The sequence below is a fragment of the Stylophora pistillata genome, chromosome 9 (genome assembly GCF_964205215.1).
Source record: "Stylophora pistillata chromosome 9, jaStyPist1.2, whole genome shotgun sequence".
In the NCBI taxonomy this organism is placed as follows: Eukaryota; Metazoa; Cnidaria; class Anthozoa; order Scleractinia; family Pocilloporidae; genus Stylophora; species Stylophora pistillata.
Window position 1 is genome coordinate 24,684,689 of NC_142527.1, and position 15,354 is coordinate 24,700,042.

Below are 15,354 nucleotides of genomic sequence, written 5' to 3' on the forward strand. Positions count from 1 at the left end.
CAGACTGCCAGTGGCAGTTTACAATCAACAAAGGCAAATTATTTACAGATGCCCCCCTCCCCCCAATTCCCAGTAACCAGGCCAGACCACATCACAGTAATCTCGTGATGTGCGTTCTTTGATGTCTCCTGCCCAATCAAATTATCCAATTAACGATGCAGGAGATGGGACCTATGGTTTATTCGTCCTTATCCGAGAAGATGTGACTTCTTAAATGTTTACAACTTTTCTACAGTTTATTGAAGGCTTTCTTTTCTGTTTTTTTCTTTTTTTTTTTTTAACCCTGTAACTCCCATGAGTGATCAAGATAGAATTTCTCCAATCAATGACATTACCAGTAAGCAGACAAGTGATAAGAATTAATAAAAATAAAAATTAAGGGGTTTTAAGTTGATCCATAACTAAATTTTCTGAACCAAAATCATAAGAATTGTATTGCAAACAGCAGGGAGAGTTACTAATGAGATGCTGGAAGTGAAATGGTTGTGGATTCATTATTTCTACTAGACTAAGTTTAGTTAACAACTATTCACCAAAGTGGAGGTGGTTAGTGGTGGCTGTGAAGTGGCAAGATAAATATCCACCGCTAACCACCGACACTGAGGTGAATAGTTGTTTTAGTATATACTAAAACAGTGAGATAATATACACCACCATAGTTAATTTGAGTGATTTCTTTGCTTGTCATGGATGCAAACCGGGGCGCCATTTTTTCCCGAGCTGCTCGGAGGTAAATAGAAAAGGATATTCAGAGTTTGACTTGCCAATCAGAGTGCGCCTTCAATGCTATCCACTGTTTTGGTATATACTAATCTTGATTATTCTCAGCAGCCCTTCTAAGTTTTATCCACAAGTAAATTTAAACGATAATTCTGCTATAGCTTGAATATAACTAAGAGGTGATTGTGGGTACTTGAATGTACTTTTTTCTTAGCTTGGTAATCAAACTTAAAGTTTTAGAAATAAAAATATTTCTAATTGAATCATTATTAACTGAGTGTGAAAAACTGTTACCTTTAACAGTATAAAATGTTCACAAATGCTGTAGGTCTCCAAATTGTTGCATTAATAAACTTTTAGACTGGGAGTAAAGAGGAAATGTGTTGATGAATTGAGTTGCATTAACTGACTTATTATTCTGTCGAAAGTATGATAATCCTGTTTGCAATGACAGTGTCCTTTCATGACATGAAGATGTTTTCTTCTAATTTATTCTATTTATGCTACAAGTATTTTGACTTTAAAAAAAGAGAGCAAAGACTTTGACTCTAACGTGGTTTAATTTAAGGAAATGCTTTAGTCCCATGATTTATGTATGTTCAAATACCAGTAAATACAAATTATCTCACCTCTTCGACATGAAGTTTCTCATAGTCAGCTGATTATCACTGTGAATCGGAAGTTTTTTACTTTCACAATAGTCCGATAGTACAAGCCCTGTGATTGGCTAAGTACAAAACTGGTCCCAGTCTCGCACGGCTTAGAAGCCATGTGTCGCTGACTTTGACCATTCAGTTACGTCCACGCGTTGCATTTGAATTTCTTTCTGCCGTATTCCAGCGGCGTGACTCTTCAATTTTCTTGTATTTCTCTTCTAGACTCTAAACTATCAAAAAATATCGGAATTTTTCAGAAATATCGCAAAATTTTATCAGTATGCGGCTTAAAGAGTTACTCGTGTACTTAGGACTTGTAGTACTACTTTGCACTTTGTCATCATGGGCTGCAGCTGACGAAGTGGAGGTCGAAGATGAAGAAGATTTGGACAGCGATGGGGAAAGCGAACCAGAAGATAAAGTAAGTATCAAAATAAATGAATACCTGATAAAAATCGCTGCTCAAACTTAGTCATCGACGGTAACGTTTTGCAGGGCAAGGAGAAAAAGAAGGCACCTGAAATTGAACCGTACAAACCGCCAGTTATCAGTCTTGAAAATGAAGACTCGGTATTTTTTTCCGAACCTTTTGCAATCCGTGGCGAATTTCAGAACAGGTAAGCACCATTCCTTTTTAGATTGCGTGTGTTTAAATCATTCTCTGCCTACTGTTACAGCCTTTCCTAGTAGCCTGCATTAAAGCGATCGCCGGTTTGAAAACGTATGATAGGCTGTCTTGCAAAAGGAAGTTTGCACGAGGGCTTGATGTTTATACAGTAGCGTAGTTTTCGTTTTACAAACTGCTATAATCACATTTCTTTTCTCCTTTATTGTATGCTGTGCACCTTTGACAAAGTCGTGGCATTTATGATGTTTCTCTTTGAGTGGCTGGACAAATGTACTATATTTTTTGTTAACTCATCACGCCCAAATTTTTGTTTCTCACATTTATTTCCTTGTTAGATAAGCAATACATATGTTGTCTTGATTTTTGAGAAATGGAAAGAATCGAATTGCTTTGTTAGGGAATCTATAGATAACTAGTGCTATGCGAATTTTTTCAGGAATCTAGCCCAACAGGTGCAAGACTCTGACATTTGCTATGTTTTTTAAGGCATACATAATCAGTTTTACTATTGTAGAACAAGGGAGTGTTCCAAGCACATATGTGTGTAAAAAAAAAAAAGAATGCTTTAAGAAAGGAGGAAAAAAAGAAAAGACCTTAATGACAAAAGTTTTTTTTTCGGATAAAGCTTGTGATTAATTTGCAGAATCTTTTTTGGTGTGTAGCAGATGTATCTACAGAATACATAACTTTTTGTGTGGCAATTAACCAATGAGATCCCAGCAACTCAGTTTGCTTCTCAGAGAAACAATAAAAGCTGTTTTAGTAGGCAACAGGTTGCAATATGTGGGCTACTACTGAGTATGAGGAACAAAATTGTCTGGACCAAAAAAAATATTGTGGTGTCTTGAAGCATACCAAGACATGCTTGAAAACCTCTTTTAATTTGGAATGCTCAAAGTGCATCATAAGTTTGCTTTCAATTCCCTGGCATCTTTTTCTCACACAAAGTTTCCTAATAAACTTATCATTGCAAAAATACTGGTTTCTCTGTCAAGTATAAAATAATATTGTAAGAATTCATTGTTGAACAAGCTGCACATGTGGTCATGTTTCTTTTTAAGAAAGAAGTACTTAAAGTGTGTGAAAACATTTTCAGCCAGGATACTGTTTGATTGACCACCAAATTCTTAGATCTCAAAGTACAATTGATGGATGACAAAGAGCTTAGAGAATCACTCATTAGATCTTGGGGGATGGAAAGGTTACTTACAAGAGTGGCGTAGGGAATGTATGTGATGTGCTAGTTGATTGCATTAAGTATTTTCCTTCATCCAAATCACCTCAGACTGGCAAAACATCTGAGACTACCCTTATCAGCATGCCACAGTAGTGAACAATTATTCACCGAAGTGGAGGTGATCAGTGGTGGATATTAACAAAGCTGTCTTGCAGCTTATCAAATATCCACCACTTTTACTGACGCTGAGGTGAAAAATTGCTTTAGTATATAACTCGTAGAAACCAAAAAGATTAGTTTATTTCTGTTAAAATACCAACAATGGTCAGAAATGATTTTGTTCAAAGTCAACAGAATCTTTTAAATCTACTCTTAAGACATACCTTTTTAAAAATTACATGGAATTGTAAGAATCCTTAGCTGTTTTTTAAGCTTTTCTCTTAATTTTGCATCATTCACTGTTGTAAAGTGCTGTTGGTTCAGTAGAGAAACAGCTTTATATAAAAGATTATTATTATTATTATTATTATTATTATTATTATTATTATTATTATTATGTCGCAGAGAAATCAAATGAATGCTACATTCTAATCAGGCAGCACAGGGCGAAAACCGTAACCTGTGAGCCATGGAGTAAAAAATAAATGTACATTAACTATTATTATTATTATTATTATTATTATTATTATTATTATTATTATTATTATTATTATTATATGCTGTAACAATGTGAAATGCTTATTGGATGAGATACGCCCAGCTTTAACCCTGTAGACCCAAGGATCGGTATGCATATTCTCTATACTGTTCTCTACACATTTCCAAGTGTGCTGATTAGGAGAGTTGCTTAACAATTGTGAGCTCCTTCAGTTGGTGATAATTTTGTTCATTCTTGTAACCTTCACGTGTAATTTGAGTGTGATATTGTAAGGAGAAATTGCATGTACTTGCTAGTCACTCTTAAGGTTGAAGAGTTAAGAGTCTTTGATTTACATCAATGTTTTTATACATTTTCACCTTTATATACTTCATTTATGTTTTGTTGCATTTGAACAAAAAGATAAACTCTATCTCTGTAACAACAGATGGTTGAAATCTCAAGCCAAGAAAGATGGAGTTGATGTTGAAATTGCCAAATATGATGGTAAGTTGGGGGTTTTTTTTTTTGTGCAAAAAAACTAAAGAACTTGAAATACTGACTGTTGGTAACCTGAGTAAATTATGGGAAAGAAAAAAGCATTGTTTCAATGTCAGTAAGATCCCCAAGGCAACACCCAGCTAGTAAGAGTACTTCATTGTATAGGGGTACTTTGTCTATTAAATCTCTCCAAGAGACTTACTGCTAGAGAAAAAATGTTTTCTGTAATTGTTTACCTCATTTTATTGGGGGTGTTTGATAAACCAAAAAGAGAACACTTAACTGCCCTTAAATGTTCCTATGATATCTAGGGTAGATATTTTGATTTAAAATTTTTGTCAGTCAGTTTTAGAGCTTTTTGTATTGAACAAGAGCCTTTCTCTCATACCCATAATTTTCAGAGAATAGTTTAATGGCAAAGGTTTCTTTTAATTATTTAATGTTATGTTTTCATGTCATTTTTGTATTTCTTGTTTTAATTTTTCTGTCTTGCTCTTAAAAATGGTAGAGATGTTGCTCAGCACTTTGAGGCATGCTCTGTGTGTTTTTGTGATGGGCAAATTCTGTTTTGTGCAATGGCACTGTAGCAGACTTTTACATATAATTTCACTTGCCCAATAGGTGAATGGTCATTTGAGGAGCCTGCCACCAAGTTATTCAGTGGGGATCTGGGACTTGTTCTCAAGGTTTTCTGAATGGCTTTTTTTTTCATAAACTTAAAATAACCTCTCAGTTACCAGCAATCGTGTACTCATTGACCACTTTCATAAATGGCTGCCGAATTAATATTCTTTTGTTTAAATTTAAATTAGCCGAGGCCAGAAAGGCTAATTTAAATTTAAACAAAAGAATATTAATTTGGCAGCCATTTATGAAAGTGGTCTGCACATTGTAGACAAAGTGAAGAAATGTCCTTTACAAACGACTTGCAAATCTGACAGAGAAGATCAATTTGTTAATTTTGCAATATGCCAAGTAAACAGTAACAAAAACTCTTGATATAGATGGATCAAGGGATACTGTAAGTTAGGGTCACTGGTCAACTCTGGACCAAATTGATACATCCTTTGAATTTTACAGATATTAGATCTCTTACTATCTGTAATTTGAACTTTTCTTCAGTCTAAGGCAAGACACCATGCTATTTCAGCCATGCTGAGTAAGCCTTTTGATTTCAAGGACAAGCCATTTGTGGTCCAGTAAGTATCTGGTAGAATAATTTTCTGTTTATCCTGGTTGTCACCTATTATCAAGGGTTAATTCGTAATAGCTTAGTTTCAGTTCCTACTCAAAACTGTCACTGTTACACTCAGAAAACCACAAGTACCTGACACAGGAGTAGGATATTTGTGTTAAGATCAAACCACAAACTGACAAGGTGACTGTTTATAGCTCAGTTTTCTCACCCTCAAAACATGCTAATCCAAGCCCATACTTAAGAAGCCCATGATTGCTAAAGTTTGATTTTGAATGGTTTGCCATAAAAAGAAAAATTGTAACTTTTTTAAATTTTCCTTTAAGGTATGAAGTAAAATTTCAGCAGGCAATGGAATGTGGTGGTGCTTATGTCAAACTTCTTTCTCAACAAGACTCTTTTGACCTGGTAAGGAGGCAGATAACTACTTCTCAGGTTGTGAGAACATCCATCGCTGTCTCACTAAAGCAACAGTCCATTTAATATGACTCTCACCTGCACAATTACACTAAATGATTCACTGTGTGCTCCTTGGTTCAAAGCATTTACTGTGTAACTGTTCAATGCATTTTTTTCAATTTTCACCTGTATTTTAGACATAGTTCATCAAAATCAACTAATTTTAAGAAAGTTTTTGTGAAAAAAGTGTTTTTTTTATCTTTAATTTCTCATACAGTATGTAATTTACAGTTTTTGTTTTTTTTTTTATAGAAAACATTCCATGATAAAAGTCCCTACACCATTATGTTTGGTCCTGATAAATGTGGTGAAGACAAGAAGGTACAGTGCAACATATTATTTTACTTAAATACTTGCAAACCAAGCTTTTATCAATTTATGTCACCTGTCTTGGAATTGATTAAAAAATCTCTTTATCATAGTCAAGTTTGTGGCTAGAAACAAAGGGAATTAAAACAGCTTTGTCAGAAACTTACTGGCAGGATAGGAAATAAAATAAATCAGGGCCAGTGAATGAATGAGTAATGGAGTACATGTTTTCCCCTTCTCCCAGGGTTTTAAGAAGTGATGCTTTTTGACATTGCTGTTCCTAGCTATGTGCAGGACACCTGTTACATAAGATCCTAGTGACAAGATGCAGAAAAAAATGTCATTCTGTCTCCTTTAATTTTATTTCTACACTAAAAATTTATTATCTCTTGATCTTATGTTATCTATGCACATGACCCTTTCCATGTTGATGATCCTAGCAGTGGGCAGGACACCTGGCATTAGGATTTTTTGTGGTTTGGCTACTTTTTAGATCAGCTTTTTTGTTTTTGTGCCAAATAACTTTGATTTGTTTGGTTTTGGTGTTCTTTGTTGTTTGCAAATTTTCCTTTTTTAGCTTTTGGTTTTCAGTTTTGGTCAAAAATACTCGCATGTTTTCAGATTTGGTATCTGATGTGGATTTTGGTTTTTTCCTATTTTGGTTCCAGTTTCTCTTTAATCCGAGCAGCAATTATGTGCCTCCAGGGAAATCAATCTCATGGGGATGCTTCTGGCAAGACAATAAAAATATCTCCTTGACTTCTTTAATTTTTTTTTACCTTCTTTCAGCTACACTTCATCTTTAGACATAAGAATCCAAAGACTGGCGAATATGAAGAAAAACATGCAAAGAAACCTACTGGAAACTTCCAGAATGTTTTTGATGGCAAAAAGACACACTTATTCACCTTGGTAGTGCAACCTGACAATTCATTTGAAGTATTTGTGGACCAAACAAGCGTGAGTTCAGGAAACTTGTTGGAAGATGTGACTCCGCCAGTCAACCCCCCTAAGGAGATCGATGATCCACATGACAAAAAACCAGATGACTGGGATGAGAGAGAAAAAATTCCTGATCCCGATGCTGAGAAGCCCGATGATTGGGATGAAGATGCTCCTGCTAAAATTTCTGATCCTGATGCAAAGGTTTGATTAGTTTTTTTCTTTTGTTTAAATTCTGAGTAGACACTTTCCATAACTCCTTGCTAACGAGAAATTGTTATTAACCTTTTAACTTGGAGAAGTTATTAACAGATAATTGCTCCCTGTAATATTTCTACATTATCCAGCAAACAGGTAGTGAGAATACTCAAACTTATCAGGTTGAAGTGGTCATCTTGATCTAGGAAATTTTTCTGATCCGGTTGGAGCTATTGTTATTTGACATGCTGGGGTTCTCCTGATATTGATTTATGGGTGGAGCCTGGGGTTATGGATCAGTAAAAATAAAAATCTCAGAGGCTGACCTAAAAAGTGTTCCAAGTTAGTTCTAGTAGATGTTTTCATCTTGTCAATAGTTTTGTTTTTTTTTTTGTAATAGCATCTATTATTTGGAATTTTTAGAAACCTGATGATTGGCTGGATGATGAGCCAGAGTATGTCCCTGATCCAAACAGCGTCAAACCTGATGACTGGGATGAAGAGGAGGATGGCGAATGGGAAGCGCCACAGATTGGTAAGACTTTAATCTGTTGTTTCTGTGAAGTGAGTTCTGCTCTCTTAATGCACTTCTTGTGGTCTCTCCGTGTTTCCCAAATTTCAAAAATTGGGGTCACCTGCAAAGTTTCCTTTCAAGAATTGTAAAATGCCCAATGTAGTCTGGTCAAAATTCCCTGCAAAGTGTTATAAAGTGCATCAGAGAATAGTACTGGATATTACCATATATAAAAATGCCACATCATCATCATCATTAAAGTGCCTCTGAGAAAAAAATTGACCATTTTGTTTTGGCCCAAATTGTTTACACAATGTTGAAGTTAAGACCCTTTTTGCCATTAAAAACTCAAACAAACCTGCGATGACCAATTTTTACCGCTTCAAAGTCGTCCAAAAATCGTCTGCCATTGCTGATAACATGTTCCAACCAAGCCCGCAAGAATGTCATCATGACGTCAAAGGCTCAACAAACTTATGCTTTGCTTTGTCACAACTCTCTTTGTTCGCTGCACAGAGAATCACACATATTACTTTTTTAAGAACTGTTTTGTTGTCAGTCGGGAAATGTTGACTTTTTCAGACGATGAATTGTCCCAGAAATCATCTGAAGCTTCTGTGGATAGTTTTGCGCTGACAAACAATGAATTTTTGCCGTGCGAATAACGATTAAACACAGAACGGCACAGACCCCCTATGTGGCTTCTGTGGTGGCATTGCTTGGTATCGCCTTCGAACTGTATTTTTTGCTTGTCATAAGGGATTTTCCTTTTATGTAAGAAATGATCGGGTAATTAGTTAAAATAGTTTTCGGCAATGGCTAATTGTGTATCTGAAGGCAGTTATTGGGAGTTTGTGAAAGCCATTTCTAAGCTATCAATGTGTTTTCCCCAATGCATTTGGTCAATGATCTCATCAACCCTTTCCTACGTGTTTTTTACTATCGGTGCTTTGAGAGGTTTGAAGTGAACTCTGTTGTTGAGTTGCACTTTGGCCTCTTTTGTTTTTTCTGTCTTATTCAGGATGACTATTGTTGTGAGGCTTCGGTGAGGTCTAAAGCAGGGTTTGTTTCAACTCTTTTAGAACTGTGACCTCATTGCATTACAAAGCAGTTTTTGGCTTGGACGCAGTCTGCAAGTAGCGTTATGACAATTTTCCAAGTAGTTCTGAAGGGCAATAGAAGACTGAACCGGTGGCATTCAGTTTGATATGAAACAGAAGTGGTTCTTTGTTTTGTCCCTGAAAGGTGTAACGGAGGCACATTCGTCTTGCGAATAAATTTCGCAAAAGTTGGCCTGATTTTAAATTCGTTTGTCACGGTTGTTGGATTGAATTTGAGATCCTTTCGTAGCACGCTGACTTGGCTGTCAGATGGTTGATAGTTTGACAGGTTTTTAAAGAAATTTTCATTTTCTTGGTTTTTGGCTGCAAGCCTACATTGTGAAGTGTTTTTACACTCTGTGTCTTAAGCTGTTTGTTCTGCTTTCGCTGATATTAAAGCCAGCTTTTTTTAGAATCAGAGCACATAATTATATTTTTCATTTCTTGTATAAAAGTGAGCTCTTTGAGGTCAGAAATCTCAATCCTCAATTTGGCTATTTTATCATTCTTATTTACAATGTTCACCAAGTACTTTCCTTTGTGTAAGGTATTCTGTCAGAGAGTTGTTAAAGGTGGATATTGATCAGCTCATATGTATAGGTGACAAAATCAATGTGGATTCGTAGACTTCGCCTTCTGGCGTCGAGATTGCACTGAGGACGGTTTTCTTGTCCCTTCTCTTCTTGAACGGTAGGCACTGAACCCAAAATAATTCTTAGCCTAGATCCTTCAAAGTACACAGATCTCTCGAAACAGTCCTCCGAGAAGTGTTCGGAGTAGATCACAAATATTTCTGTAGGATTGAAGGTTACTCGCCAAGGTCGCACAAATCGCATCCGTTTTTCCCGCTCTGATCTATTCTAAAGGCTCCGATGCAGAGAAATACCTGCAGCATGGTCTGCACGATTACTTCAGCTTTGAATTACGCATCAATGCCCAGTCATTTTTATTTAGTTTTTGTAAGAATAGAGTAAAGCACTCTGTTATGTTTACTTGACATTTTGCCATGTGAGATTTTTGCATTGAGCCTTTGACGTCACTTCCTCTGAGTCCTGCGATCAACTTCCAGAACATGATCAAATAATGGCAGATGTGAAATTGTGAATTTAACAGCCTTAAAAAAGATATTTCTGGTGCTCGGTCTAAACTGAAATTTGGCAGAGTAGGTGAAGGAGACACACTGAACACAAAAACGAAAAAAAATTATGTACGAAAACTTTGATCTCAAGGGCACTTTAAGTAATTAGGATTGTCTCATTTGTTTGATTGTTTCTCTGTCACAATCTTGGAGGCAAGGATATAGATGAGGTGTTTTTTTGTTTTGTTTTTAAGTTAAATGAACAGATATTAATTGCTTTCTTCTGGCAATACATATGGTAAATTGTATTTTTACATGTAAATGTGCAAACTTCATTGAGTGAGAATTACATTCTGGATGTTGCTGTTGTCTTCAGCAAACCCTAAATGTGAAAAGAGTGGTTGTGGAGAGTGGAAGGCCCCTCTTATAGATAATCCTGCATACAAAGGCAAATGGTCACCACCACTGGTTGATAATGCTGACTACAAAGTAAGTAATGCGTTGGTTGACTCTTAGGTTCTCATTATTGTATCAAAATGGATGGAGTAGATGGGTTGTGCAGGGATTTCATTCATTTCAGAAGTAGGCATATATTAGGACAAAAATAGGCAGAATACGGTTCAGGGGTAATCTAGGCAGATTTGTCAGCAGTCTTTCTCTTCTTTCCATTCAATATGGTGCAGAGTGAACCGGTTATGTTGTTGATTGAAATCCTAGAACCTGTTACAAAAATCACCCAACGACCAAAAAGGAGACAAAGTATCAACAAAAAACACCTTTATTGATGACTGCCCTAAGAATAATGTTGAATGTCTTTTAAAAAACATGCAAAAACCAGGAGGTGGAATGGCCATTGTAGCCAGGTCTGCTGTGGAGATTAGCCACCAGAATTTGCCAGTTGCCAGCTTCTAATGAAATCCCTGGTTGGCAGGCTTCAGTAACTGATACCAATAATATGGTTGTGTTCAAGTAGATGTATAATTTTGTCTCTCAGTTATCATGGTTTTGACAATATCTTGTACATGTGAACATTTTGCAGGGTATTTGGAAGCCAAGAAAAATTGATAATCCTGATTACTTTGAAGATAAGGAACCTTTTAAGATGACTTCCATTGTAAGTGAAATCAACTGAATTTGTTTATTTGGAGATTAACGACTGACTTGAAATGGAAACTTCTTACTTTGTTGACAGAAGTCTTTTTAGATTCTGATGTCTTCTGTGGGATGATTAATTTAGGAAGATGATTGCAGAAACAATTTTATCAATTTTTAAAATCATTTGTTAAATGCACCACCACAATACAAATTATTAAATTTTAATCTGATTTTGTTTTTGGCTTTCCTTGGGGTGATCTTTCATTACATTTTCTTGCAATTTTGATGTATACAGCAGGCATGGTATGACAGCTTTATCCTAAATGTAAAATTCTCTTAAACAGTCAACAAAGAAATGAAAGAGAATTAGCTACCAGAACTTGGGAGTGTGAGGATTACCCTTTAAACCCTAATAGCAACTAGCATCTTATTTCTCCAAGCAATTATCAGGGCTCAACACTAATGGTAGCCAACTAGCCACAGATTTGTAGAAATTCCCTTTAAACTAGTGGTTTTTTATTTCCACTAGCCAGTTTGGCTAGTAAACAAACTGAAATTGTTGTAACATCTAAGTTGTCACTAGCCACTTGGCTAGTAAGTTGAAAAGTTGGTAGCAAGCCCTGAAGAATACTGCTGAATCGTTCATTAAAATCTTGAGAATAAAGGGAAAGATTGCCAACCTAAGAAGGTCTTGATTGTTAAACAAATTCTCTTTGTCATTGCCAAAGGGAATGTAATTTGGTAATATCAACAAAGTTGAAATTGTAAATTGGCCACCATAAAGAGTTAAAAAGCTGACATTTCGAGTGTTAGCCCTTGTCAGAGCAAAGGACGCTCTGACGAATGGCCAACGCTCAAAATGTCAGCTTTTTAACTCTTTGTGGTGGCCAATTTACGATTTCAACTTAGTTGATATTACCAAATTACCTTATTACCCCCACCGACACAGCACCACAGTTTCTTTTTAATTAGGAACTTACCCCCTTTATCCAAAGGGAATGTGTTGAGGAGTAGATGGAGAATTTGGATGTCGATGTTAGGATGCAAAGGATTATTACTACTTGTCAAACAAATCAGTAACTGATGGTTTTGTTTCCTCTACTTCAGGCAGCTGTTGGTTTGGAACTCTGGTCCATGACTCCAGATATACTTTTCGATAACTTCATTATCACCAGTGACAAGTCTGTTGCCGATAAGTGGGCCTCTGACAGGTATGGTGAATCTTGAACTTGCTTAGCCCAGAGACTCCACCCCAGGAGAAAAAAAGGTTATAGTGTGAGGAACAGGAAGGGTAATCTATTTGTGTTTGTAGTAATAAAAAAAAAAAAAAATTCACAGATTTCTTTCTTTTGAAATGAAGAATTCATTTTCTGTTCTAGCTGGGTGAAGAAAAATGTTAAAGAAACATATGGAGGAGATGAAGAGGTAGATCCTGTGTTCCTTACTTTTTCATTTGATTGTGCAGCATTTGTTTTACAATTGGCTCTATTTTTTGCTCTATCTCATTTCACGAGTTACTGTACAAACTTACACCATCAGTTTTTCTCTTCCAGGAAACAATAGTCTTGCTGCATAAATTTGAAGGCTTTGTCTTCTTGTTGTTCTTCAGGGTATTGGTGGTGAACAAATTTTGCTAAAGTGGTCCTTGTTATTAACTCTTTTGTTTGTGTCTTCTTCCAAGGGTGGAGTTGTGAGTAACTTACTGGAGGCAACTAATGAGCGGCCATGGCTTTGGGTGCTCTTTGTCATCGTTGTAATCTTGCCATTTGTGCTTATTGCAGCCTGCTGTTTCCCTGGAAGTAAGGTACAGTGTATATCTCGAGAGACTATTTGTTTCTGAAGGTACCAACTATTTCAGGGAAGAAAAAAAGTTTTTATTTTAAGAGTCAAAATAATCCTACACTTAGAATCCTTATCTCTAATAAGATTCTAGCCACATGAATTGTTTCAAATCCTCTTTTAAGCAGTCTATTCTTGGAAGTTTGTGTTTAAATTTAGCGGTAATTGACTGATGGTTGGTTTCAGGGTGATGCTGCTGCTAAGAAGAAGAAGACGGATGAACCAACTGAAGATGTTCCAGCTGATGAAAACGAGGTGGTGTGTCAAGCAATTTTCTAGAGACAAACACTTCTCAGTCTGAACATTTTGATGTAATTTGAATTTGTAAATCACTAAGATGGTTCTCTATAACATTCTACATACACAGGCAGAGACGAAAGAAGAAGAAGAAGAAGAAGAGGAAACAGCAGCAGGTGATGAGGAGGTGAGGTTTAAAATTAATTTTGCCTTTTGTAAGTCACTGTTTCACTCTCTAGATCTAAACGTCAATTTTCAGCACTGTATGCCATACATTTTGCTTAAGGTCAGCTCCAAGAATTTGACATTTAATCAAACAGAGTCCACCAACTGATGTTTTCCCCTCTTCACCCATTCTCCTTGAAATTGTTTTAATACTGTAAGGTGAACTCCATTTTGTCTTCGCTTGGAGTTTGAGAGTTCTATGTAGAATTTCGTATGCTGGAACAATTAAAAGTCAAACAGAACATTGTATTTTAACCAGCTTTGTGTTTTCTTCTTTCAGGCTGAAGAGAAAAATGAAGAAGAAGAAAAGGTGTGTAAAACTGAACTGTCTCTCTCAATACTGTTTTCTTTTATTCCCTTAAAAAAAGAATTTAAAGTGAACCTCCTGCTGAATTTTAAGAGAACTAAATACACGCGATACTGTGTCTTGGAACATCTCCAACAGACTTTGGGGTGGAAAATGAATTAAATTGGCTTTTTGATCCTCTAGACGGCAGAGGGCAACGAGGAAGAAGAGACAGCTGGCAAGGATGAAGTTGATGAAGAGGAAACTGAAAGGTTAGAAATTGAGAACATGGTACTCTTGTCAATGGAAGCTTTCTTGGAAGGATGACTGTGTAGCTAGACCAACTTTAAACTGCTTTGAAAAATGCCTCAATTTTTTATAAACTCATGCAAGCTCTTCACTTCGTTGGACTAACACTCCCACAGCTAGGGAATTCCTCCATTTCAACCTTTAAGAGTGACTAACATCTGATTTCTCCTTACATTATCTCCCCAGAATCACACATTTAAGGCCAGTGACTAACATCTGATTTCTCCTTAAGTTATCTCCCCAGAATCACACATTTAAGGTCATGAGAATTTTAGAAAATGGTCACCAACTGAATTAAGCCCTCGATTGTTGAACAAATTCTCCTTCTCAGCACCTTAGGAAATGTATAGAGAACAGTATGGAGAGTATGTATTCTGATGTTAGGGTGTAATGAGTTAAAGTGTATATCCATTAATTTTATTCTTGTTTAATTTGTGTCATGTTTTGAATTTCAGGAGGACAAGACGAAGAACAAGGAAGGATAACTAGTATTTGTCACAGTTCCCCTCTGCTCTCTACAGGACTTCTGACATCTCCACTGACAATGCTACAAGGATTATTGTTTGACAAGAGTGTATTTTGATTGCCTTCTTTCTTTTTAGTGTGAAGGGCTTGTCTTACTGCGTGGACCAAAAGGAGCATGACACCTTTGGGAGCCAATCATTTTGGAATTTTGAAAGGCTGTGCAGAACAAATGCCAGTCTTTCATATGGCAGCTACTGCAGCTAAAAATTTTGTTGAGACTATGCTAGGATCGTCAAATAGCTATGCGATTGAGTCAGATGTGTTTAACATGGAACTACTAGGTGTATCATGTTTATGTCACCTGCACTGGAGAAAATGTTCCCTTGTATTTGGTGTTGTTTAAAGTGATCTCAGATCATCACCAGATGTGATTGTAGAGTAGTCAAAAGGGTCTCTTCTAGTTGTAGGTTGAAGATGAGTAAACTATGTGTGATTTTGCAATTTTTTTTTTTGCTGCCATTTTGTTTGTTTGTTTGTAACATTATCCTTTGTTATGGTTAAGACTGTTCGGTTGGCTCATAAGCTAGCTCCCCTGCCTCCATTCAGCAAGAGAGTTAGTTTACAGACTGATGTTTTGAATCTATTAGTAAAGAAATAGAAGTTATAAGTAAAAACCAGTCTTCCTAGACTTAAAAGGGCTAATAAGCATTTAAACAAACACAAGGGTCCAAGAGTAGTTTTTCTATCCAAGCTGGTGGCTTAACCTTCAAACTTGATTCTGTTA

The 15,354-nt window shown here is 36.3% G+C and overlaps 1 protein-coding gene across 1 annotated transcript; it reads left to right on the plus strand.

Moving 5' to 3' along the window:
* The first annotated feature begins 1,476 nt into the window (after window positions 1-1,476).
* LOC111336414 (calnexin) lies at window positions 1,477-15,071 on the plus strand. Its single transcript, XM_022942520.2, has 19 exons — window positions 1,477-1,797; window positions 1,872-1,993; window positions 4,267-4,325; window positions 4,941-5,005; window positions 5,442-5,518; window positions 5,841-5,922; window positions 6,226-6,294; window positions 7,072-7,428; window positions 7,846-7,957; window positions 10,491-10,603; window positions 11,154-11,228; window positions 12,317-12,420; window positions 12,589-12,634; window positions 12,891-13,013; window positions 13,235-13,303; window positions 13,416-13,472; window positions 13,791-13,820; window positions 14,001-14,068; window positions 14,561-15,071. Exons 1-19 carry the CDS (start codon window positions 1,657-1,659, stop codon window positions 14,592-14,594), a joined length of 1,803 nt encoding a protein of 600 aa, XP_022798255.2. The 5' UTR covers window positions 1,477-1,656; the 3' UTR covers window positions 14,595-15,071.
* The last annotated feature ends 283 nt before the right edge of the window (window positions 15,072-15,354 follow it).